The sequence below is a fragment of the Neolamprologus brichardi genome, chromosome 9, assembly GCF_056152115.1.
Source record: "Neolamprologus brichardi isolate AB-2024 chromosome 9, ASM5615211v1, whole genome shotgun sequence".
In the NCBI taxonomy this organism is placed as follows: Eukaryota; Metazoa; Chordata; class Actinopteri; order Cichliformes; family Cichlidae; genus Neolamprologus; species Neolamprologus brichardi.
This window is the reverse complement of record NC_142112.1, coordinates 25,647,674-25,674,563: the sequence shown is the minus strand read 5'-3', so window position 1 is coordinate 25,674,563 and position 26,890 is coordinate 25,647,674. Positions and strand designations below refer to the sequence as shown.

General features: G+C 39.1%; 1 protein-coding gene across 1 annotated transcript in view; it reads left to right on the top strand.

Moving 5' to 3' along the window:
• lmbr1 (limb development membrane protein 1) overlaps positions 1–26,890 on the top strand; it is a 39,477-nt gene that overhangs the window by 2,676 nt on the left and 9,911 nt on the right. The window contains exons 2-12 of the mRNA XM_006795059.3: positions 3,955–4,027; positions 5,938–5,977; positions 6,780–6,919; positions 8,755–8,858; positions 16,378–16,504; positions 16,794–16,862; positions 17,618–17,682; positions 17,970–18,042; positions 22,147–22,236; positions 23,565–23,641; positions 24,103–24,180. Coding sequence (XP_006795122.1) covers positions 3,955–4,027; positions 5,938–5,977; positions 6,780–6,919; positions 8,755–8,858; positions 16,378–16,504; positions 16,794–16,862; positions 17,618–17,682; positions 17,970–18,042; positions 22,147–22,236; positions 23,565–23,641; positions 24,103–24,180 — 936 coding nt within the window. The remainder of the gene's footprint in view (positions 1–3,954; positions 4,028–5,937; positions 5,978–6,779; positions 6,920–8,754; positions 8,859–16,377; positions 16,505–16,793; positions 16,863–17,617; positions 17,683–17,969; positions 18,043–22,146; positions 22,237–23,564; positions 23,642–24,102; positions 24,181–26,890) is intronic.

Genomic DNA, 26,890 nt, shown 5'->3' with positions numbered 1-26,890 from the left:
CAGTGGTCCCTGGGACATAAAGGCTGCTTGAATAGTTACCAGTCAAGACTGTCTACTGACTTTTCATCCAAAATAAGGATTTTATAAACGTTCTACCACTGTATTTGCTGTTGCAGATTTCTTCCATAGATTTCAAATTTGGATTTCCTTGAATGTCATATCTCTCTCGTCAAAAAATATAGCATTGCTAAGTAACACAACCACCTAATTTATTCATGTGGCTGTTATCTTATCAGCAGTGTATCACCTGTTCTTTTTTACACAGCATACGGTAGAAGCTGTTTAATTTCATTTAGATGTATCAACACAAAGTTTGTCCAGCAGAGTGGCTCTGGACTTACCTATTTGTGAAATGCTTTGCTAGAAACTCCATTCATTTCTCTTTTTTAAAACAACTTTAATATACTGTCTATCAGTGTTTTTCCAAAATTAGCCTTTGGCTATACAGTTTCCTGTCTTTTCTCATTGAATTGTGGTGTCTTGATGTCTCCATAGCTCTAGGTGGGAGAAAAAAACAAATAAAGGAAAACTAAAAGAATAAAAAAGGTTTCAGTTTTCAGAGGTTTAGAGTAAGTCTCCTTAATTATTCCTGTCAGAATCTTGTGTAATATAGAGACTATCAGATATCTCAGCACTAAGCAAGGCCAACATCTGAGCTTTAGCTTGCACATTTTGTCCTGAGCCTGTACGCCTGGATGTCAGTATCTTATATCAACATTTCTAATTGCAAATCGTTCTGTGTGATGGATTAACATCAGTGTATCATTTCATCTTGATGTCTGTGGTGAGTCAGCTTATGGATGGATTTTTTTTTTTTAAATACAGGTGCCAGGCGACTGATATTTTCCAGTTATTGTGTGTACTTGTTTTGCAGTTGGGGTTACTGTAGGTTAGGCTTAAAGTCAGTAAACATCTCTCAGTGACAGGACCTCATGTTCTCATCTGGCCCTAACTGGGAATCATTTTTCTTCCACAATGAAACCACTTGTAAATAATAACGCAAAAATTATGTGCCTATGTTTAGCAAGAATGCGGAAAATTAGGTTACTGAGAAAAATCAGGTTAGAGTTGAATAATTTTGACCACAGTTCACACATGTTTTGGACAGTAATCATATTTCTTTGTCATCTCATCACAAAGCTTGTAGGTCATTATCAGGCTTTCACATTTTTTTGTAGACTATTAACCATTGTATTTTACAAAATAAAAAGTTTTATTATAATTGATGTCACAATCAGCCATTGTTTAGTAGTAGTTATAATAATAATAATAATAATAATAATTTTATGAGATTGTTACCATTATGAGAAAGTACTTTTTACTACTTAAGTTTCTGAAAAGGCTGGTCTTTTTCAGTATATTCATCTGTGATGCTAAACCAAAATCATATTCTTCCATTATTAAATACCACACTTTAACCAAAAGGAGGGACAAATTATTAATTTCACCAGTTTATTCTGGTTTATTGCTAACGTTTTTGCCTTGTGGTGGTCATCACAGTATTAGGAAAGATCCTTCCCTTGTCTAATAAGCATCTTTCTGATAATCTGGCAATAATTAAAGTTTGGAAATGTGTTAGAGAAGTCTGAAGATAATGCCATTTAAGGTAATGCACACATCAAAAACACACTTAAGCTAATGGTATACAGTACTGCCCAGAATGTACCTCTGTTAATAATATTGTTTTTAATAACTTAATCTGCAAAATAGATGGATATTTCAGGTTTTTGTCTCTGAAATCAAACTACTCCTGAATGAGTTTTATTGCCACAGTACATGAAAACAAGTTGATTATTTATCTGTTAAGCCCCTTTTAGGGGGGGGAAAGGTATTGCTGTTCTTCAGCTCAAGCCAATTTCCACCAATTTGTTAACATAGGATTGTAATGCTGAAACGATTGTTGTGCCAAATTCTGTTTTTCAAAAAAGCTTATTTTGCCCTCTCAGCGCATCTTTTTCCTTTACTTTTGCCCTCCATAAAGGTCAAAATTCACTTCCGGCAAGGCCGTGGGAGGTTTCTTTCACCTCACATGAAAAGGCATTTTCCCTTGTTTTATGGCCCCTAAACTTTGTTGAATTGGCCAAAAAATATTTGAGGTTATGGATTTTGCCCCAGTGAGTGAATGTATAAAATAAGTTTTTGGAAATGGTTTGCAACCTGGTTAAATGACGTCCCCTTGTCAACACTCGCTGATTTTTCCTTTACATAGAATGCAAATTTAAATTTTTTTGAGGGAAAATGGATTGATAAGAAGGGTAGTAGCGTTGGCGTTCACTGCTGTGCCTGAAAGTTGCTGCTATCTCCTCAGAGACTGCTGTGTCTTTGTGTCTGTGCTGCTTTATCAGCTCTGTGCACCTGATGATGTCTTGTTCAGGGTTTGCCACTTTGTGGACATCATTCGGCTTGCACCAGCATCACTAGAGAATTTATAGCTAGAAACATATGAGCAGTCTTTCATTTGATAGGGGACTGCATATGATAGGAAAAAATGTTTTTGTTGCTGCTGTCACATTATGACATTTGGCATTTCTTATTATGCCAGTTGGCCTGTCTGTAATGTGTATGTCCGCCTGGCATCTGGTTGAATCCTCTCATAACCCCAGCTCGGCCGCTGTGAACTATGTGGTGTTGACAAGGTGCAAAGTGCTGAAGTGGGAGCTTCTAAGATTAGTTGCGACCTGGTCACTGTCACAGGAGAAGAAGGGAATGTGGAAAGTGATCTTTCTTTGGCTTGTTTTCAGGCTGTGGTTATCTAATTTGTGGACCACTTTGCATGTAGCTTCGACCTAATTAGTATCATCAGACAAATAAGAGCAACAATGCAATTCTCACTTTCCTACTTTAATCGAATAAATGGGTCATGTTAAACATCTTAGTTGTCACTGTTAATGTGTCATCATGTGGTTGCAATTAAGGTTTCTGCATAAACTTTGCAACTGACATAAGGGACATGCACAAGTGAGTTGCAGTAATCATTTACTGGTACACAAAAAAAGTAAATTGCTCAATATTAGAGCATGAGAAGTTATTGACTTGCTTTTATGCAAAATGCAAAATTGCTTTTATGCAAATAATTAGAGGTTACACCATTACAACTAAAAGTTACCTTGTGTGAGCTCAGAATATGTTGGTCATTGTAAGAAATCTGCCATTGCTGTTAAACTGCAGTCTTGATCTTTTAACATCCACACCGTTTAGTCCATTCATATCAGACTCTGGTTTGTTTTTCCCTTTGGTGCAGTTCATTTGTGAACACAGTAATCACTTTTGGGTGTGGACCAAAACAACTGGTCTCCCGAGGTGGTCTCAGTCCAGTTCCAAAGAAACTCCAGAGTGACGTGTAGGCTACAAGTTTGAGCTAAATGCCTTCTTATAGCCAGCTATGCTTTGCGACAGACACCATAGACAGTCGAGTTTTGCCTAAAATATTATTCAGATAAATACAAATGTTGGGATTGAAGTCTCCTTTGTTATCTACTAGTTCAGAACACATCAATTTCTTCCTGTATTTACTTCTGTTGATCCTATTATTTTACAGTATTGGGAGAAATGGTCAAGCCTGATAATGCCTTAGATATAAATGAATTCCCAGTGTGTTCCTCAGAGTGGGGGAGCACAGCTTGTACATTTAACAGTGGTATCGCAGTAAAGCTCTGGGAAGAAGGTTTTGATTTTTCAACTTCATCATATAAAAACACAATAACTACTCTGTACCTAAGACCATGTATTACTGATTTTGAGCTGCACACAATGGCATTAGCATTGTATATACAGCATATGGTGTAAGAAATACTTTGACAATCCTTTTAATGCGTAAGTGTGTCATGGTCTTAATGTGGGATATTTTGGGGTTTAAAATCTGCTGGGTGGATGGTGCATATGGTGTCTCCAATGTGCTGATTCATCCCTTGTCATAATAAATCCTGCATTAAAATTCTTGTGATGTTGTTTCAGATTTGCTTCCTCCTGTTTGCCGTCCTCTACATCGTGTCCTACTGCATCATAACCAGATACAAGAGGAAGAGTGGTAAGTGCTGTGCAAAATGTGAGTTCAGACTAAAACTCTCGCCTGTCTGTAACACGTAAAAAGCAGCGCTGTGTCTGCGGTGAAACAATTCTCACACCAAGCATCACAGAGGTTTGCTTATTTTGTCATTTATGCTGTGTTTGCTCACACTCAGAACCCATGATTTTTACAGCCAAGGAAACTATAGTTGTTTGCTTTGGGTAACACCCACGCCTGAACACAGCCTGCTTTGTGTTGGTAGGGCCACATTAATCCACTTGGTCACAAAAGCTGTTAGGTTACTGCTGGCATAACCTGTCCTGTGAGGTTGATAACTTCAGCCACGTCACCTAAAACAATGATTGTAACCTGTGTGACAAACAAGGAGATAAGAACAAGAAGAAAAGAAAAATACAAACATGTAGCACAAAAATAGCCATGTAGATAATGTGAACTCTTTCCCATTTTCCCAAGACTAATATAGTTTGTCCAGGTCACCCAGCCTTACCTTGTCTTATTTTAAAAGTAGACCACTTCACATCAGAAATCCCTTCTGGAGATTTAAACTGTAGAAAACTAGGCTGCACCCAGTGGTTTGGGTTTTGGGTTATAGAGCAAATAATGTGTGAGTATTTTCACAAAATCTACTGTGTTACATTAGATTACATGGCATTAGGACTGTTTTTAGACCACATTTCTAATTTTATATTGAATATTTTAGCTTCCATCATCAAGTGGGTATTTTCTTTTTGCTTTAGATAATAGAATCAGAGATTTGATTCAATTGAATTTTTTTTATATAGTGCCAAAGCATTAGCACAAGTCTTCTCAAGGCACTTAACATGATAAGGTAAGCACTTGCAACAGTGTAGAGGAAAAGCTCTTTTAAAACAGGAAGAAGGCTCAGACAGGATGTGTGACCATGTGCATCCAGCTGTTTACTGTCAGTGGAGAATATCAACACTTATATGGTTGTAAAAAGCATTATTAGTACAGGTCCAAGGGTTATTCTGGTTCTGGGTGGGACTTCTTTGGATTGCCTTGTTACCCTTAACCATTTGTGACATAAAAATTTCCACTATCCACAATTAAATGAAACCCAAGGTAACAAAACTGGTACAAAATATTTAAGGGTACTGTGTCTTAATTCTTAGCCTGCTGTTTGACGTTTTTCCCCTGATCACGTATATAAAATCGATGTAGCCTCTTGTTTACTTGTTGGTTTGTGAAATGTTTTCGCTGACTCTTAGTGTTTTGACACTCAATGTGCCAAGTGAGGTATGGGTCTGACTGAAGGTGGAAGCTCATTGGCCGACGTTTGTTTTTTTTTGCAAAAAGTGAAGGCTGTTGGCTTTAGTTTTCAGACCTGGACGCTACATCCATTTTTTTTTCCAGCTGTCTGAAATTTGTTCTGTATTTGTACTGATAGTTAATCATACATTTTGGTTTTGTATGGTGAGTAGAGAATATCACATACTTTGAGCTATCTGTATGAAACTGTTTATTATGTTATTATATCCATGTTGCAGTTTTTTTCTCTTCTATGTTTGCCCATAGTTTGTCTTTTGTCTTGTTTGTTTTTCGTAGTCTTCCTGAGCTCTCCTTTCTCTTCTCTTTTCCCCCACACTCCTCAACCAGGGGTGGCAGATAGTTGCCTCTCTGAATTTAAATTAAAAGGAAGTTCTTCTTTTCCACCGTCACCAATTGCTCACTTGTAAGGGAATTATATGGTTGCTGGGATTTCCTGACATTGTGGGGTCTTTACATCATAATTTAAAGTGCTTTGAGGAAGCTGTTGTATTACAAAGTTGAAATGACCTGTGTTAGATTATGTTCTGCTGTACTTACATATACAGTGTAGTCTTTGCAGAGTCTATAGGCCGACTCAGGATTTCTCCTTGAAACTGAAGTACTTTTGTTTCCCTCTTTAGATGACCACGAGGATGAAGATGCTGTTGTCAACAGAATATCGTGAGTGTGGGATTTTTTTCGTACAAAAATGAAAAAAAAATTCTTTATTTGTAGATGGTAACCATTAATTTTCTTAATTAAATTAAATGAATTTTCTGCAATTCAGAATTTACTGCGTCCAAATCAGTTAATTCATTTAATGTAGAAAGTAAGAAGAAGACGAGCTTAAGCAAAATGATCATTAATTACTAATAATCAGAAAAATGTTTTCATAAATTTGCTCCCCAACAATCTGTATGTTTCAAAAATGGTTTCATTTTCTAGACCAGTGATGAAGGTATCACATCACTCCAGCTAGGATCTTACATCCACCCTTCATTGTATGACTGCTGTCATCGCATTCGTCCTGCCTGCTTATTTCCAGCTGGAGGACATGGTACCTTAGGGTCCTGCGCACACAATAGATAGCATGCCTGATTAACATGCTTTTTTAGTGTTATAGCAAACGGGTGTCGGGCCCACTGAGCAGCTGGTCACTGCCTTGGGCAGAGTCTGGACACTATACTGTGAAAAAATACCCAGTTTATGCCTATTGTTGTTCATGGACTAAGGCAAAGGTGGTGAAGGTTTAGTTTTATTTAAGTGGCTGCTGATTCTAAATAAGCTAATATGTTGCTTGCTGTAAATGTTTATCCGTGTGACACACTCCCACTTGATGGAAGTTTTTTTAGAATATACAATAATCTAATCTAATCTAATCTTTCAGTAAGTAAACGATTTTTCCTTTTGGTGTTGTTATGTGGAATTGTCCTAACATGAGTCTGTACGTGTGTCTATGTCTGTGTGTTGATTACATTTACAGATTGTACTTGTGCACCTTCACTCTGGCAGTGTCGGGTGGTGCCGTCTTCCTATTGCCTTTCTCAATCATTAGTAATGAGATCCTGCTCTCCTTCCCCCAAAACTACTACATTCAGTGGCTCAATGGCTCCCTCATTCACGGTCAGTAGTTCACACAGTTTGTCCCAGTTTTAATTTTCTCTTTTTGTTTAAGAAATACTTCACTGTAAAGAAAATTCGTCTTCCAACGTATTTGATCATAATAACAGTCAGTTCAGCTTTTCACATTAATGTCAGGATAAAAAAGTTGTGCTCATTAACATTCTGTGTACATTACATTGGACTGCTAACCACAGATGTGGTTAGATGTGGTGTGAATGTGATCCAACCTCAGTCTGGATCAGCTACTAGTTGTACATTGCAAGTCTGAGGTTTAAAAAAAAAAAAAAAAAAAATCTGTGATGCAGCAATGTACTATAGATGTGGTCTGTACAGGCTAGCATTTCTCTGTGTTCACCAGTCATCCAGAACACAGCATCTTCTATCTTGCATTTGTCTTTGTTGCTCCCACTCCACACACATCTGGCCATTAAGTAGACTGAACATTTTCACATGGTTTGTAGTGATGAAATTTGGTTTGCTTGGATTCTTCTTTTTGCAAAGAAACCAAATTACGAATCGCCAACTAATTCGGACCAACGTAAATGAACTGTAGGTGTGAAAATGCCCTAAGAGTGTACTTATTGTGAAGTTCCTAGTAGACATTAATATAAATCCAGACAATAGAGTTTTCTAAAACTAATTATAGTAATTCTCACTAAGTAATTATTTGGTGACTCATCAACATTAATAGCATCCGAACAGGATCTGTATATAGAAGGAATGTCAACCTGGATCAGTGAAACGTGCCTTTCTGTCAGTGTTAAAGTTATACTCCGAGATATCTTAATATAAGAGACAAATATGTAGTTCAAACAGTATCACAAAGTTGTCAGCACAGCTTTAGGGGTTTAAATTGTAGGATTAAATGTGTAATACCACAAAAAAGAATGCCCAGTAATTAATAAACAAAGTTTTTGTTAATGCACATAAAATGTTTTCTATAGTAGATAAATTACTTGGTGTAGTATGAAGATCCACAGCTGTAAGTTTTGACACTTGTAGTCTATAAAGTCTTCTATCATACAGTGTATCTAGTTTCAATTTGTGGACATATTAATGCGCTTTTATGGTGACACATTCATTTATCTCAGAGTAACTACGTGACAGTGTATGTTATTCACTCACCTTACACATCTTATTATGAAGATTTAAACACCAATGATGTTAATTATCTGGGTTATGTTTGTGTAGAAAAGATAACATTAAGTGTCCTTTGGTGCACAAAGTCTAAACATGAATCAGTTCCATTGTGTTTGCACTAAAACTAAAAGAAAACATGCTGACTTTGAGAATTTTTAGATGTTTATAAAGGGAGAAAAAAGGTGAAACCTATTACAAATATCTTATGTGCTAGAATTTTGTAGAGTAAGTTAAAGCTTTGATTAAGCCAAGTAATGCATTAGATAATAAGAAATGTGGTCTTTTTGTACAAACACTAACATAGTTTGCTTCCTATGACTGTTGTATTTATTGAAACATGACTTTGCTATACAAAGAAAAAAAGAATAGATGTGTCACCAGATGGGGTGCTAACAAATGAAACAAGCCAGTTTGTTTTTCCCCTTAAACCATTTGAGATTGAGAATTATTTATTTGCACTGCCAGTGCTAATTACCTGCTTCTGTTAAGGCTGTTTGATGTTCAAGTATCCACCAGGTGGCAGTAGAGTCCATGACTTAGAAACTGCCAAGAGGGCACTCATCAGACAAAACTGTCTTAACTTAAATTGCAATTTAGGAAACTCTGTGAATGAATCTTTGGCACATGTCCCCTTCATAATGAAACATTTTTTTAATAATATATTGTCTCTGTATATGTCTGTTTGGTTACTGCAGGTCTGTGGAACCTGGTGTCACTGTTCTCCAATCTTTGCCTCTTCGTCCTGATGCCATTTGCCTATTTCTTTTTGGAGTCTGAGGGATTTGCAGGATCGAAAAAGGTACAAACTATGGGTCTTTATCTAAAAATAAAAAAAAAGTTGCCAACCTATCCAACTGTTCTAAATCTCTGTTAGCAGCATATCATTTTTTTTTGTAATACATGTTTTTTGATGCGTTTAAAAAATTATCGACAAGGTAGAATTTCATTACAAAAAATTATTTGGACAATTTTTTTGGTTTAAAAAACAAACAAACTTGGAAGTCATTAAAAAAAGTTCATAGTAAAATTTTGTGTGGTACTGTACTCTAGGCTGTTATGTATTTGAATGCTCTAATACCTATGCAAGAGGTTTTCTTTTAGCAACCAGAGCAGCAGCAGGTGCTTAGTGCTTGCCCTCTCCCTGACTCATGCCACTGACCGTAACTGCCACCGCAAAAAGCTCATTAACCATGAAAGTCTGAATCTGGTCTTCACCCAGTGCCACATCCTGACAAACCCTTTCAATAAGGCCATAGGCTGCAAACGCTTCAACACTGCTGCATCGGCCCCACTGATTTAAAGCCTGATTCCTTGTCACCTCCTCCCCAGCCCCCTAAAATAAAACTTCAAAAGGACAAGCTAATAATCGAGTTGTAAGGCTCAGCGAACTTCCTTGTTTAATTGATTACCCCCCCAAAAAATGGGCTGGGGGCTCGTGTTCCAAACGTCCATAAAGTCGCAGCAACATGACAGCACAATAGAGCCTTGCAAAATGGAGGGCCAAAGATTTACTTTTAATACGCCTCTATCCTGTGTCACAGTTTGAAACCTCTCTGGTTTATGTCCCTCCTGGCAAAAGCACATAAAAATTAGTTTGTACTGTAGTGTATAGCGAGTTCTTTTCTTCCTCAGCCCACTAATTTGTTTCGGTTGGATTTCTTCAGTAGAGGGCAAGCCCTGATGTGTAGGAAGCAGGATGAGGGCCTCTTTCACATTTCTCCCTTTTGTTCTTTTTCATTTCAGCAAGACTGTTTCTTGCAATACAGCTTCCATAAATGTGCCTAGAGGAAGTACTGTTCAGTGTTGAGCTGCACTTCCAGGTATATATTTTGTTGGTTCTGTGCTAAGGCAAGGGTGGAAGTGATATACCCACTCCCCTATTTAATCGCCCTCCAAAAAAACAAAACAAAAAACCCCGAACCCGAGCTGCCTGCAGAGTGAATTATACAGCCGACAGCAAGATAAATGTAAAACGCAGATCTGTGTTTTTATAATGTGATATTATCCCTTTATCCAATAACAGCATTAGACTGCTATGCCATAAGGTTTTATGTGGCATTTTAACCCACTGGGCTAATGTTATAGCACTGCGAGTTCCCTTTGAGTGCGGAAATGAAGTGAATGATGAATTTCACTTCTAACGTCGTAAGTCAGCCTTTTCATGTGGCTGTGTTTACTTTTGACGATGTACTAAAAGACGCCAACAGATTAAAGATGGTTTTTTTTAATGTTGTTGTTTTTTAATGTTCAACTCTTTAGAGGCTCTGTCACCTGAATGATTGATAGTTTAACAAATTGTCCAAATTGTGGATGAATCAGAGCGACTTAAGGTTTTGATGTCAGATGTTATGATTTAGCTTTATTTGCTGCTGTAAAATGTCTACCGCTTTACTGCTGTGTTCTCAAATCTTTGCAGAAGAGCTGCATCACTGAGGCAAGTAAAGGTTGTTGTTTAGTTTGTTTTTAGGTTCTGATCATATTTAGAAATTGAGATACTACATTGTTGGTGATGTGCTTATCAAATATTGTCCACTTTTTCTTTTTTGCAGAATTAGCAAGGGAATTTAGAGAAATAAAAAAAGAAAATTGCCATTATTGTCTCTCTGTTACTTGTCTCCACATCACCAATAGGTGGCATTGTAATGATGAGAACCATACATGTCGTTCTTATTGAGATGATCAGTATGCTGTAACAAAGACTGAAGACATCTACATAAACCTTTAGTCAGTCTTCTATTCATATCAAGGAAATGTAATCACATTAATAGATATAATTGATGAGTGTGATATCTCAGCGCTATATTTACTCAAAAACAGTGAAATCAAGGGTAAGGGTTTTGATGGTGACAACTTCCTGTTCTATTTCAACCAAAATAAGTGACGATTATTAAAGCATGCATAAAGTCTGTGAAACAGGATTTGTACAGGAACTCGTGCTTTGCAGGGAATAGTCTTTTGGTCTTACCCACAGTATTGAAATGTGTTTGATCCTCAAACGAGTTGGAACGAGTCTGACCCCCTGACTGACCCAGCAAAGGGCCAACAGGTTTCATCTGGTAGTTAAAGAAACTCCTCATCAATCTCATCCTAAGCCCTAACCCGCCGATGATGAGAAGTGTGTTTATTGTGGAGGAGGAGGAGGAGGGGAAAGAGAAAACGTCTCGCCGAGTAAACCAGTGTGGTGTTACTAAGATACTCGTCTTTGTTGGAGCTCCACAATAGGGGCCTGGATATTTATTTCAAATCTCCTGCACATGCAGACATTTTTCCCAGGCCTTCTTTTGGGTAGGGCCAGCCGGGGAATATAAAGTGGTGTTTACATACCTTCCTCTAAGGTCACAATGTCTCCCTAAAGCTGCCTGTTACAATGTTCGTTACCATGGCGACATATTAGCTTGAGCTAGGAATTGTAAAAACGAGCAAGCGAGATTTTCCCCTCCTCTCGTGACTCAGTTTTTCAAATCTAAATGCAAAGTTCTGAAACAAAACTGAGTCTCTGCTGATTTTGTAGCTGTTTTTGAAGATTTTAAAGTAATCTGTAACTCACGTTGACTTGGTTACACAGCTTTATTTGCACTGTGGGTTAAGTTAGGTAGAGTATTATGTGTTATTAGGTGTGCTTGGTCCCTACTTTCCACTTAACAAAACCCAGGAAGCAGTCATCTATTTGAATTCTTATTAATATAAGGACTTTATATAATCACAAGGTGCTGCCACAATAGGATGATTAAAAAAAAAACACCAAAAAAACAAAAGGGAGAGGGAGACTTGACAAACATCTGAAAGCTATGTTATTCATTAAAATTATTCTGTTTGCTTAAGCATCTGTACTCAAACGGATAAGCTGCTTCACTGTGGTTTGAATGATATGACTTGACACCAGCCATTTCCCTTCTGCCCTGTTTATTAAGAAGTCTTAGGAGTCCTTAGAAGTTGATTGCGCAGCTTTACAGGGCAGTGTCCCTCTCCTCTGCTTTCTGTCTTTGACACGGTCATTGCGCTGCTACCGACTGGTTGAAGGATACGCTAATAAGGTCCCTGAGCATCTGGCATGTCTTTAGCAAAGAGGGCAGGTCTTTTTGCTTGGAAGTGAAAAGGACCCTGCCCCCTTCCTCACTTATTACACTCTTGGCTCTTGTTGCACACGTCCCTGACAGTGAGCAGAAGGATGGTCCGTTGGATGATCTCTGCCATCACCTGCTGACCTGTTATGGAATGATCACAGCGACTAGGAAACTCCTGTGCCAACTTAGTTTCGTCCTGTGTTTGATTGCAACTTGATTTTACTTGGAAGTGGAAACGGGTCATGAAAGATTGGCTTTAGTTGTCTGCAGAATACACCAGGCAACAAGCTTGTGAACTGTTTCCAAAGCCCTCTGTAGCTTTGTGTGACTGGGTGGATTGGGAGAAAGATTAACTTGTCTGATTGCGTTTCTGTGTGTGTGGGTAGATCAATCCATGCATGTTTGTTTGCTGCCGCATATGAAGTGATTACTTTCCTCTCTGGCCACTACGCACATTTCTTAGAAAATCTCCCTTGTCTTGTACAAGCAAAGTTGCAGCCCCTCACTCGATGTCAGTGTGAGGATCGGGGGATGCTGAATATTTCAGAGCTGCTATATTTAGAGGTAGTTACACATTTAGAAAGGCAAGAATAGAAACTTTCAACGGGCACTCTAGATGCCAAGGCGCAGTCTTTTTCTTTTTTTCCACCCTTCCTTCACCAGTTGACAGTTTTCTTTGATCACTGATGATGACTGACTTGGATTTTCCTATTTTTAAACCACATATTTTGCGATGAGGTGCAAAGGGCTACATTTTTCCTTGCAAGAATATGTGATCATAAGCAGAACTTTCACTGTGCTATGTCATGCATGTAAATGGATCAATAAAACCATTCAAATCAGTCACTTTCAGTGTCCCCCGTTCTCTTGACCCGCCAAATCGTTTCTGACACAGTGGATCGTTCTTCCCGCGAAGCAAGAACCAGGGGTGATAGTAAGCGAGGTGACAAGCATTGCCTTTGCCCTAAATGATCTGAATGGGTAATGATTTGAGTCTTATAAATGATTGAGAGACATATCTAAAGGGAATACACCTTCAGCATGGCCTGGACATCTTGTTAAGGTGGACTGGTGCGCTTGAGCGGACACACGTCCTGCCTGTGGTTTCTGCTTGTTCTCATGCATCCTTAAGAGACCACGTGAGGGACGTGGCTGAAGTCCCTGAAAGCATTCCTCTCTCACCTCTCTTACCTCCAGGGAACGCGATATGCTCAGACGTTGACTCCTCTCCTCCACCAGTCTCTCTCTCTCTCTTCCATCTCCTCCATCTTTTCTATTCAGCAGTGTTTAGCGTGCTCCCGACTGCACAGTTGAGCTGATCTGTGATGTGCTTGATTGCAACATCGATTTAACGTGCAGACACTGAGCATGAGAAGGTCAGCAAAATGTGTGCTTATGTCAGCTTGTTACTGTAATTGTAGCCTATTAATTTCAATTGACTGATAAATTCATTGTTAAATATCACAACAGAAAGGCATGCGTAGTTCACTTATATGTCACCACCATGATGTCTCTATTAAGGCGCTGTATTTTTCCATAGCACTTATTTCGTGCTGACTAAAGGTCCCACCCCCTCTAACATTACCTGTGGCTGCAGTGTCCACTTCGGCCACACTGAGGCACTCCAGACCCTGCCCATTTCACTCTCTGCCATGCTAGAAAATTCTACACTGACCCCAGAGGCTTTTCCAGAATAACACCGCAAGAGAAGGCGAGAAGCGGGAGTCATTTCTCAGTAATTGCAGAGGGATGCTACAGGGGATTTTTACTACAGAAAATTAATGAAATCTTAGAAAGAAACTTCCTTCCTTACGTTACTATAGTAAATATATACTGAGTAGGTTCGTAGCAATGTGTAGGGATCACATTTATTAAATATTAAATACGAATATTGAATATCTGACTAATGCATACTTGCACATTGAGCTGTAGAGTGGGTAGTAAGGGAATGTTAAAGTGTTTCCACTTTAAAATGCAGATGCTGAAGGTCAGGTGGTTGAGAACTGTGAGGAACTAATAACTCTGCCCTCCCATTTAAAAAAAATAAAATTAATCTCAAGAATTAAAGCCATTTCCACTCTTTAAATAGGCTTCATTATTATTCATGGACTTCCATGTAGCTGTTGACAAATACTGAACAGCAGCCACACAGCGAGTGTACCTGTTGGCAAATACTGAACAGCACCCACACAGCCATTATGTTAGCTGGTAACAAATTACTCGTATGTACCTAATTTAAACAATGCTCAAAAGCAGAGAGCCCTTGTTATCCCATGCCCGGTAGCCTAAGCTGACGTATGAGAGTACCAATCTGTCTTACAGTGCTAGACAGTTCAGCTCTCCAGCGGGGGTGGGAGGTTATGGAAACTGTGTGTGAACAGGTACAGGAGGACTTTATTAACCACTCAGCAGTTTGTGACCCGGAAAACCCAAATTACCCCAAACCCTCTCTTCTGCACGGCCTGAGACATGGCTGCGGTGCTAAGGGAGCTCCTAATCGGCCCCAGATGGGAGGTCTGCTCTTGATCGCAGACAGTAGCTGACCCAGCCAGGCTTCATGCTCCTTGCAACACCCCAGGAACCCCTCCCCTCCTCCCTCCTCTTTTTAATTTTACCTCTACTACCACCATCCCTGGTTGGACCCATTTTTATAGACCACAATATGTGTATATAAACGAGCTGTTTTACAGAGGAGTGGATGAGAGCGTTTATGTTATGTTTGTGTGGAGTGAATGGAAATGATGCTGTTTAGTTTAAGTGAAGGAGGAGGGGTGGAAGCGAGGTTTCCTGTAAAAGTAATCATGTTCAGTGCTTCAATATGAAATGTAGGAAACAGCACTTCTAGCTCCTTTAAAGTTCATTCCTGACTATACAAAGTATTTGAACACTTATACAGATTTGTTTTACAGATGTTCTGCTTGAATTAACGAGAACCATATTAGGGCTTCATTTAGAGGTGGGTTATAGCAAAATAGAAATATGTGGGAGACAGTACTACATGGTACATATAAGGTCAAACAAATCATCATGTTGAATATTGTCTTGTAGTTTTCTGAGCTCCCCGGTTTTAGTGTGGTCCTCAGCAGGAGTAGCTCATGCTGATGTTTTGGTTGCATGTTTAGCTGTGTTATGCTGCTGATATTGAAACGCGTTGTCCATTGATTGATTGGTGCTTTTGGCTGAATCAGAGCACACAGAAGATTTTTTCATATCCCTGCATCAATCCTGCTTCTCCCGAGAAGAATAAAGTCATCAAATGCCAACGTGCCAGTTCAGTTAGCAGTCATAGCCATAACGGAACCAAGACCATATTTGACAGATTTGTCATCTCTCTCTCTCCAACATTTTTTACTAACTCGTTCTGGCAAATTACCTTCTGATGTTTTTCTGACACATCTTCTGTCTTTCACCTTTTCACTCTTAAATGGAAGCACTCTGTCAGCTTTGAGACATGTTTGTGCCCTTTTGTGTGCTCAAAAACGCACATCCCAAGAAAATATTTTGTAAGCACCAGTGTTTGTTTTGTTGACTTATAAATTTTTGTAATGTTTCTGTCAACAACTGTTTTTTTTTTCTTTTGACAAAAACAACTACATAAAAAACTAATGCTCTAGGACAAAAACTATGATGAAATGTATTCACGCTTTAGTTGACAAATTGAAAACGAGATGAAAATGGAGAGACAAGGTCCAATCACATTTAATCAATGTGTGTAGAAAGGCGGGACGAGTTTGGAAGTAATCAGAAGTAATCGTGCAGTCAGGTTAGATGTGCACAATTTGATCAGTCGCCAACATGCATGGTCCCGTGCATGGGAGGAAGAGAATAGTAGACATGTGGACACATTTCACATTTAATGTTGAGGAAAATAAGACACTTACCACGTAGAGCAACTCTCACCAATAAAAATAAAACAAACTTTTGCACTTTATACTTTAGATTTAGTCTACAATAATCTTAAGATATTTAGTTCACTAAAATATAAGAATTTTGAGGCCCAAACCATGACTAAAACTAAATAATGTTTTAGTTAAAAGACTGACTAAATCTAAATTTAATATTTCTAAAACTCTGGGAATTTGGGACCTGTGTGGATTTTGTTGTTGTTGTTGTTGTTTTGTAATGGCCAGTATATGTAAATGTAAAAATTTGACATGGTTGATAATATAACTTTTGTGTATCATCATTATGATTTCATATGCATCATTTTAATTGAAATAATTTTCTCTCTTATTCCTGCTTTTTTCCTTTCAGGGCATTAAGGCACGCATTTTGGAGACCTTTGTGATGCTCTTTCTCCTGGCATTGCTCATTCTTGGAATTGTGTGGGTGGCATCAGCCCTCATTGATAATGATGCAGCCAGTATGGAGTCACTCTATGGTATGATTTTTGTAATATTCTACATGATTGGTCATTTTAAACCCATTGTTTTTGTTTTTTAAATAAAGGAATAGTTTTAGGATTTACCAATCTGACGGTGCATTAACTATGAATCTAGGCTGAGAGTTTGTTTAGGAAGGAAATCAGATTTCTAGCAGCTCTAAAACTCAAATGAACACACATCTTGGCTTGTTTAATCCCTTCAAGCATCAGAACCATTCAGAGCATTTTCCAAAGTGTTGAGCTGTTCCTAAGTCTCATTTTTACTAAAAGTATACATATTTTGTAGATCTTTGGGAGTTCTACCTGCCATACCTCTATTCCTGTATTTCTCTGATGGGAGGACTCCTTTTACTAAGTAAGTGTGTTTTATAATTTTACAAAATGATGCAAATAGAAAATGTATCTCTATGAGCAGTGTTTTCCCTCAAAGTACCTAAAACTTTGAGTCCGAGAAACCTTTCGGAACAAACAAGAAAACCTCAAAGCTCTGTCTTTCCACCATGGTTTCAGCACCCTTATAGGCTAGGCAGGTTGTATGTTATTTTTGGGTATGACTATACAACAAATTGCTTCACTCCACTTCTATTCCACTGAGTCTCCAAGGTGCTACAACGCCATGGTAGAAAACCTTAATATTATCCTCTTGGTTTTATAAACTCCTGTTAACTTGGTTCACAGGTTTATAACTCAAAGCCTCGAGTTGAGGATTTTCACTATCGCCCGCTTGGTGTTTTGAATGTGATGGGCATGGGGTGGCCCTCTTCTGATGGCCAAGTTGAGCAGCATAGCCTGGATAATTTAGAACTTAGAATGTGATTCACTCAGTACGAACCAAAACTATTGACATGAACTCCTCAGAGAGGAGCATTAGTGAAGTGTTACTGAAGGGAAAGCTGAGGGCTTTGTTCTTTTACACTTGTGCACAACTGAAAGTGTTTTTGTAACCATAGGAGTCGCCGCCTGGTGTCCACTGTGGACAATCAACTGTCTAAAAGATACTTTTTATACTTCCTCAGAAAAGTTTGAACTAAAAGTTCCAGACCCTATATGTGGAAACATGCCTTTATTATATTTAAACAAATTGACCGCATTGTACTGTCTCCTGTGTAGTGTGCACTCCTGTGGGGTTGTCCAGGATGTTTACCGTCATGGGCCAGTTGCTAGTGAAGCCGACAGTAAGTAATCACTTGGATGAAGTATTTACTGCATTTCTAAAAGTTGAGTCAATGGAAAAGAGTTTATTAAACAGTTGTTGTTCAGATTTCTCTAGAAGACTGCAGGCCGTAACAGACTCGAGTCTGCTCTTCTTGTCTGAAAGATGTCTCATTTAGCCATTTAAAATCACAACAGAGGACTACAAATACATCACCAACTCATCTTCCCATCTGCCACTGCTCCAGTCCCACTTCGGGCCTAATTATAACCCATTTCATCTCTTCCTACTCTGCTCTCTCCCCTTTAGATCCTTGAGGACCTGGATGAGCAGATTTACTGCATCCATTTGCAGGAGGAAACCCTTCAGAGGAGATTAAACGGTATGTCTGTGGGAGACGTGTTGGCACATTATAGGGGAGGGGAGGGGTTGACTGCCCTATTGGGTGTGATGGAGTAGGCCACGCTGGAATCAATTAGCATTGAAAATTCAGCTAGGCACACAGACACACACAGACATTCACAAAATTCACACACACTTGTCACTGGCTTTTCCCTGACACCGTCACACTCTCATAACTTTCTGCTTAAGGTCAAAGCAGCCACTATGGCAAGGACTATATTTTGTTTAGGAAGTTTTTCTTAAGAATCCACTTAAGAAAATCCACTGCCGCTGCCATTATTGGTGAAATGATTGCCACATTTAATGTCAGGCCTCAAATGGCAGCCTGTTTAATAGGATGGAAATGAAATTTTTCACGAAAGGGTTTGGTGCTGTAGACATTAAAGAGCCATAACTCTTCTGAGAGGACACCGGGAGCCTTGTGCTGCTTTTTAGGGAAAGTTTGAAGTGTTGAAGAATGTTGAAGATGTTATATTTTTTTAGCCTGCATTTCCTTTTCACGTCCAGCTCTCTGTGTTCCCAAATTCCTTGTTTGACGTTAAATAATCTTAAAAAAAGCAGGAAGTATTTCGGCCAGTTTCCAAAACCTACTTTAATATTAACTCAAGCACGCAACCAAGTGTACAGATGTGAGTAAATGAACAGAAAGGAGTGTCCTTTTAAACCCGGGAGGTAAGCGAGATCACTCCTAGATAACACATGTTTTTGAACGCTTTGCCGGCCACCTCCATAGAGTGCCACCAATGCGTACAGTTTCTTAGGGCTCATTCCTCAGTGCCCTGCTTTGAACTACCTGATAGAATAATTGTAATCTGTTCCTTATCATCTCCAGGACCGTTTGATCTTTACACGTCACGGTGGGGCAAAAAAACAAAAACAAAACAGTGGTCAACATCCCAGTGTGTGTACCAAGGACAAGCTGCAGTTCATTTTTGTCTGTTAGAGAGGTGGGAATTGGAGAGAGAAGCAAGGGTAATGTTCAGTGAAGCTTAAAGCGTTGCTTATCAGACATAATGTTTTTATGCAGATACAATATGCATGCAAGTATGTGCACATGCAAATACTCATTGTTCATGGTCATAGTTGGGTGCAACTGAACGTCTAAGCGTGGTTCCTTTGATCTGCTCAGGGCATTAAGTAGAGAGCAGGTCAGGAACAGTTCACGGGACACACTCCAAAGACGAGCAATGTTGTCTTCTTGCTTCACCGGTGTCCACTTTACATCAGGCCTCTCTAATAAATTATCATCTTAGAAAGTTTGTGTTTGTAGATGTGGACTGTTGAGCCTAATCAGTTGATGCATTCACGTTTATTTACATGTCTGGTCCTTTGTTGTCCTCCTGTGGCATGAAATTGCCCATTTGTAATGACATGTTGGTAGTTTATGTGTTGCTGATCACGACATTGTGGTTTAAACCGGCTCATTAGCAATGTTTGTCTGCTTTTCTTGTAACGAGCGTAATGAACCTGAAAGGAGAATGTCCAGTTAAAAGATGGATGGTGCTTAGCAATTGTTACAAGTAATAACACATTGTTGCACCCCTACTATATTGCTTTTAAATGTATACAGGGTGATGAGTTTATCCCAACTGCACAAGTAGTCTGGTGACACAGAAGTCAGGATGGAGTCAGCCTGCGATTCCTCTCGCTGCTCTTCAACTTTCTCTATGTTCAAACTTTAAAGAAAAAAAGGTCAGAGCAAAGCAAGATATACTGACTTTATTACTCCACTCGTTTATCTCTGTATGCAAACCCCAATGATAAAGTCTGATTACCAGTAATCTGTGTTTTCTTTGATGGGCTTTTTAACTATTCCATTTATAACCAGAAAAAAAGCCCCAAAAACTAATAGATGGGTTTCAAGAAGTTGACATTCAAAAAGTTGAATTCCTAACAAAGTCCTTGTTCGTCTCTATCATCACTGTTGCTACTGTTGTGCTAAAGCAGAAATTACAGTGGTCCTTATATCTTAATTCCTGTACACTGTGTTTTCACAATAGTTTTCTCAGATTCCAGATATAGAAGTCAAAGCTGTAGATCCATCAACATTGCTTCAAAAGGAGCACCTAGTGATGGCTGCTATGTGCAGCCAATGTGATCCAAGGTTCAAGAATAATGGTGCATTGTATCAGAAATACATGTTTGGTTTTTTTTATGATGTCGGAGAGACACAGTAAATATAAAACGTCCTGTTGACACTATTGATTGCATTGCCTCAGTTACAGAAAGTAACTTTATTCAGTTTTTAGTTCCATAACAAGCCTTTCACTTCTGTTGCTACATAATCCTAAACTGTCCTTTGTACTGCCAGATGTTGCAGGTCTCATACACATGGTAGATGTGTGAGAGGCTAAAAAAACTTGTATTTGTGCTTGTCAAAGTTTACAAGGACCAGTTTATATACTGTTTCAGTAGTTTCATAGTGAAGAACAGAATATATTAAAACAGCACCAGGCACACATAAATATACTGCAATACAGGCAAAGCGATGCACACACTTGTACAGACTGCCCTCTCACCACCCTGATGTGCTGAAAACAGAGCACTCGTCCAGATGCTATGCGGCACAATGACCTTGCCAGTGCCTCTGTTGTCTCAGCATGGTGTTTAGCATATTTGTGAATGACGTAATTTTTTGACTGTGGAGAAGGTTGGAGAGGATATGTTGAATTACTCCAGGCCTTCCTGACTGCCAGAAGCCCCACTCAGCATCTCTGCCTTGCTGTAACTCAGTCTTATACTTGACGCTGCCAGCAGAAGGAGTAGAAGGATATATTTAACTTCGGTTTGCAGTGATGTCATTGAAGATACTGCAGTTGAAAATCTAAGCATTTCCCTTTCTCTGCTTCGAACAATCGATTTTATTGTCCTTTGTTTTCAGTGTCAAGTATTGTTTTGGATGGATGGTTTTAAAAAAAGAAGAAAAAAAGAAAAACCCCACACAAACTTTTTTTTTTTTTTAAATTTCAGCAAAGATTTATATGTGCCAGTGATGCGTCAGGCCTTGTTCAAATACGCAGTGCACGTAGGTAAAGGATAAGTTCACTTGCAGCTGAACAGATTTGGCTCCCCCGAGGCAAAGTGTTCAGTTTGTCTCAGGAAAAAAGAGAACTATCTATGAACTATCTATGACATTTCCTGTTGTGTTCCGAGCGTATTTGCTTGGAGGGTTCAAACTTTCCCTTGCTCAGATCCTTAGACGGGCATAGACTGCTAACTCTCCACCTCTGCGTCTATCTCACCCTCTTTTACCTACTTAAACCCATCCAGACAGGGCGTGACATAATAACAGAGGGAAGAAGAAGGTCTGATCAAAGTGATTGGTCCTTCACTCCTGTAACAAAGATGAAAGATGGTATTTTTATTGCACGTTAGTAACGGTGTAACACTGAACTAATTGGTCTTCATCTGCCAATCACCCGGGGGGATGCAAATGGATACTCTTCCACTTTGGCTTCGAGGGGCCTCTGTGATAGTGCGTCAAGCTGGAAGGAAAACAGAGTAAAATAGATAAATTAGACTTAAATGAGCTGGCCTTGTGGTTTTCCTGGAGAATCCCTTGCTGTCTTATCCAGCCCACTCAACCAGTTGTGGCATGTGCTAGACAGCTCCTGACACAAGAGATTATTTTTACTTGTTTGAGATCACGTTGTTATTTTCTGTGCAGGATTACTTGTTTTGATGGGATTGCTTAATAAAGACAAGTCAAATACCATATGCTGAGGTAGGATGAATACAGGGAGAGGTTAACATCCTCTCCGTCTATTTAAGTATTTGAGGGAAGTTTAAAAAAAAGAGGAAAAAGATTTTTTTCCAAGTTATGGTGTCCAAAAGAGGAGCTTTGTGTCTGTTTAAACAACATTATAGCTGCAACAAAAACAGTGAGTTATTTTTGCTGTTGATAGTCATTTAGGTTGTTTTAACCAAGCAACAAAGCCAAACCTTTCAAAAGGGGCATCGTTTTTTTCTTTGTCTTCTGTGAAATAAAAAAATTTAAGGGAAGAAACATAGCTCTATATTATCCCTACACAACATGTGTTAATACAGCACGTTTCAGATATTTTGGATATTTTTATTTTCACAGGGTCTTCCACACACGCTTATACCAGAGGGAGCTTTGCTCACCAGCTCAACAAAGAACTGGACAATATTAGAAATCAGAGGAATAAATTGGGTAAGTATGTGTATGTGGTCGTTTTTATACTCTCTCGCTGTCTCTCTCGCTGCCTTTCATTTAAGTTGTTTTTTTAAAATTATTATTATTTCTGTTCCCTTGGTATTATTTATTATTATTATGTATCATTTCTCTTCATTTTCTGTTTTGCATCTCGCACCTTCTGTTGCTTTAACTTTTACACAATTCTGTCTGTTCTGTTGAAAGTCCAGTTTTCTTTTTCTAAGCTTTGTTTCCGATGTTCTATGGAAATTAGGTTTATTATCATTATTATTGGTATTGGTATTACAGTTATATTATATAATGTTCAGGGGCCAAATAGATTTTGGCGAAAGACCTTGAATTGCCATGGAAATATATGCCACAGACGTTAGCTTAGCTTTTTGCATATTGCTGACAGGCAGCCGCTTTCTCTTCATCTGCCTTAATTTCTTAATTTGGACTTGGACCAGAACTGCCTGATAATTTTCCATCCATTTTAGGATATTATAAATGAAGCCTGAGGCTTTTGGGGAGCAGGGTAGGAGGGGTAGGAGAGCACAAAGGCACTTAGGATATTGGACAAGATGCAAACTTTATATTGTACCAAGCCTTTTAGTGATGTCATTAATTTAGAACGATGGTGCATATAAAGTGCATTTGGCAAACTTCTTGGGCAGGCTGGGTGGATGCACTTTGAGAATAAGGAGGAGTAACAAGGTTGGAAATGGAGAAAGAAGTCAAAATAGCAAATACTAAAGGGCAGTCACATACACATTGTAAGAGGACAGTTGATGTCTGTAAGACATAGTGCCTGTGGTCCATGGGCTGTCAGCAAAGTCTATAAACATGATGAATGAGCCGTTGAAATACGAGGTACATATAAAGCTGAAATGTTTCATCTGGCTTAGAAGAATGAGAGGCATAAGTCCCCCAGCACATGCATACGTATTTTCTCCTAAATATAAATCATAAAATTAATTTTGTAGCATTTCTTTTCATCCAGGAGTTATTATTATTTTTCCATTAATTAAGGCAATGATGAGTGTGGCTAATTACAGAGGAAGAGTGTAATTTTTGAAGGTTATGAAATGTATATTACCTGGAGGTGGGGCGGTTGCGATGAGAGCTGAGATTGTGCTCAGCCCCCACACTCGCGATATGTTTTACTAAACAAAGTGGTACAAACCCTGTAAATAAAGCCAGAGGGCTTGTGGTTGCAGTAGGTTCTTTGATGAGCTGATTAATTAACAAGTAGTGGAAAGTGTAATGGAGGAGTTTAGTTCATCGTACATACATTTCTTAAAATAAATAAACTCACTCTTTGTTGCACTTTCATGTCCTCGCAGAGAGAAGAAAGAAGGCATCGGGATGGGAGAAGAACTTGTTGTATCCCATAGTGATGCTGATCCTGCTCACAGGAACGGTGAGTGTTAAGATTGACCTATCATTAGGCCCACACTGTTTGCTCATGACGTTTACAGCCTGGCTGGTATCCACTGGGAGTAACACTGTACCTCAAAATCCATCTTTTCCCACAGAGTCTGGGTGGGGAAACTACTTTTGTTTAATGGGTGTTTTAAGACAATGCTGAATACCAACCTACAACAACAGTGATTTAAAATAAATTACAGTGTGTGAATACTGTTTATGTCGTCTGATACTGTTAGATAAGGTAGAAAGGCCATGTGCAAGGCATGACACGTGCATCGCACAACCCCCAAATTGTTTAAGTTTTGAGAAGCTCAATTTTGCCACAGTTTACAGTTACAGGATTGTTATTATGCATTCAATTATATCATGATGCCGGATACTTGAAGGATTTGATCAATCTTTTTATAATTATACCATGTGTGAACAAATTTTTGTCTTCCTCTATGTCTGCAGACAATCTCTGTTCTTCTGGTGGCACTGAACATCCTCTATCTTCTAGTAGATGAGACTGCCATGCCCAAGGGATCCACAGTAAGCCTTCTGTCTAACTAGGCTTTTGCGTTCACACCATCACACACCCAGAATGTAAACTGCAGTAGGGCTTGCCTATCAGGCCTGCCCTGTCCCTGGCGGAGACATAAATCAAATTCCAGATATGCTCAGGTGCACGTTGGAAGAAAAGACTGGACCAGATGTTAATCAGGCTTCAACGTTGTGGCTCTGGTTTTGTTTTGGAAGCTCATACAAAGTCATTTCACAGCAGTGTACAGATTCAATGAGGTTGCTATGTGTCTCCTGCCCTCAGTGGGTGAATAAGCTGCTTTTCCTCCCTTGTGCAAATGCAGACGGGGGCAAGTGAAGGGCTCTTACTATGAAACAGCCATTCCACCAAGTGTGGAATGGCTCTGAGATTCTCATCTCTGCCTAACATGCAATGTGTTTTAAGCTCCTTGTATCTCATCTCATCTGCAGTGACAGAGATGCGTGCATGTGTGTGCTTGCATGTGTGCGCAGTTGTGGTTGCATTCTTGTCTGAAAAGGGGCAACATAATGTATCCTGTTTCTCCCTCATTTCATTTTGCATCTCGCGGGCATCTGACAGAGCTGCCCTCGACATTCCAATTATTTTATTGAGCAGAGATGTTTTCTTTGGCATGACACATTGCAGAAAATCCCCCAAATTACACTTGTCATGTAGCTTGAAGCTGTCCTCCCTGACAGTATGGCCTCACTAAATGGTTTATGCTTTATGTTGAGCTGGATGGATGCCACACCTCTGATCTCACAAATCTACGAGCAGGAGGGGCCATCTCATCTTCCTAAAACAATCAATACTGATATGAGATCATCTATCATGCTTCTTTAACCTTATCCTCTAACTCTCAGACTGTGCCCCTCTGGCACAGAAATTCCCTCTGCCCTCTGTCTGGAAAAAGATAACGACAGGGGAGAGAGAGTGTGATATAAGAGGGGAGAGAGAGGTTTGACATCTCGACAAGGTACTGCCAGAGCAAGAGAGACTCAGACTGTGGGAAAGTCAAATGAGGCCCTGATTGTTATGGGAGTAGAGCACAATAGAAGTGCCCTGTCAGTGTTTGTCTTCCCTTCCAGCTAAGCATCCTGCTGTAGTCTTTAGAATACTGAGCAGTGTACCGCTCAGCTTTACAGGGCAGTGGATGGGTATAGAGAAGGATAACAAGGAGTAGGGAAAGAAAAGGATGACGAGCAGAGAGGAAATGCAGGTGGCTATAGATGAGAAGTTGGCACTGTCTCTGTCATAGGACAGAGGGATTTACAGCTTTATGAACAAGCACTTAGAGACACCAATAAAACTGTTACTACAGGCCCTTCTTTTTGGTGGCCACTGCACTTGACACTCTATTTTGCAAAACAGGCAATTACTGTGGCTGGACAGTAATTTTCACCCAACTAAAGTTGCCCTTGTCCAAATGCACAAAGGCTTGCATCTGTCCACCCATCTTCTGCCTGTCCAGATCCGGGTCATGCTAGTCCCAGCTGTTGTGGGGCAAAAGGCAGAATACACCCAAAACTAGTCACCAGTCTGTCGCGGTGCGACTACGTAGAGATAGACAACAGTTCACGCTTACATGAATACCTGCAGCCAGTTTAGAATTATCAGTTAGCCCAACATACATGTGTTTGGACTGTGGGAGGAAGACAGAGTACCTGGAGAGAGTCCACATAGGCACAGAGAGAACATACAAACGCATTTGGCGTCCACACTATATGTAAACATGTCAGAATAAAAAAACTATTCCCATTAGAGTGACAGAACCGTAGGAGTTTTTTGTGTTCAGCTGACACTATCACTCACTTTTAGTAAACTGACCTGGATAAACTTTCTTTTTATTTTTTAACAGCCCTCTGTATCTTTAGCATCATTATTACATCCATACAATATTGATTGTAAATAAGGTTAGCACGTTGTTAAAGCAGGCCATACAAAAGGCGTCTTACGTTTTGTAAATGGCGCTATATAAATAAAATTGAATTGAATTGAATTGAATTTATCCTTGCATGTATTTAACAACTTCACCTCCCATCTCCAGACACCCTTTTCACTTTATAACAGGCTTTAAGATTATCTAAAAATCTGGAAATGTATGTGAATATTAAGTCTTTGGTTGTTGCTTATTATATGTATATTTAGATTTCAGAAATTCTGTAAGATTAAATGACGGCAGCCTCTCATAGTTCGGTGAAATGTATGGATTACAAATGTCTGTCGCTTAGTGGGGTGGGTGGGTGGAGGCAGGATTTCTTTAAATTACTGTAGTGTCTTTACCTTACAATTTAAAGTGCTATAAGGCAACTGTTATTAAATTTGGCAACATGTAAATAAATAAAATTAAATGAGTATGACTGTAAAAGTAAACTTTGAAAGACAGTTGCTGTTTCAAGGTTGTTACATGGGCACAAGCAACTTCAGAGATCTGAACAGTTTCTTCTCCCACTTGTTTAGATTTTTTATAGGTTGGAATTAGGTTGTTGGCAGCTGGATACATGAGTAGGACATGGCTTTGGCTATACGAAAGATGAAAAATATGAGAATATTTCACGGGACTGCCTTGAAATATGTTAATCATAGGGTACATGATACAATTAAAAAATTAAAAAAAAAAAAACTTAGTACAAAGTAAGAATGTGAAGTATAGATGTATGTATGGCATTGACTGCCTCAATATGCAGTCTTAATGTGCAGTGTGAGTTGACTGGAACA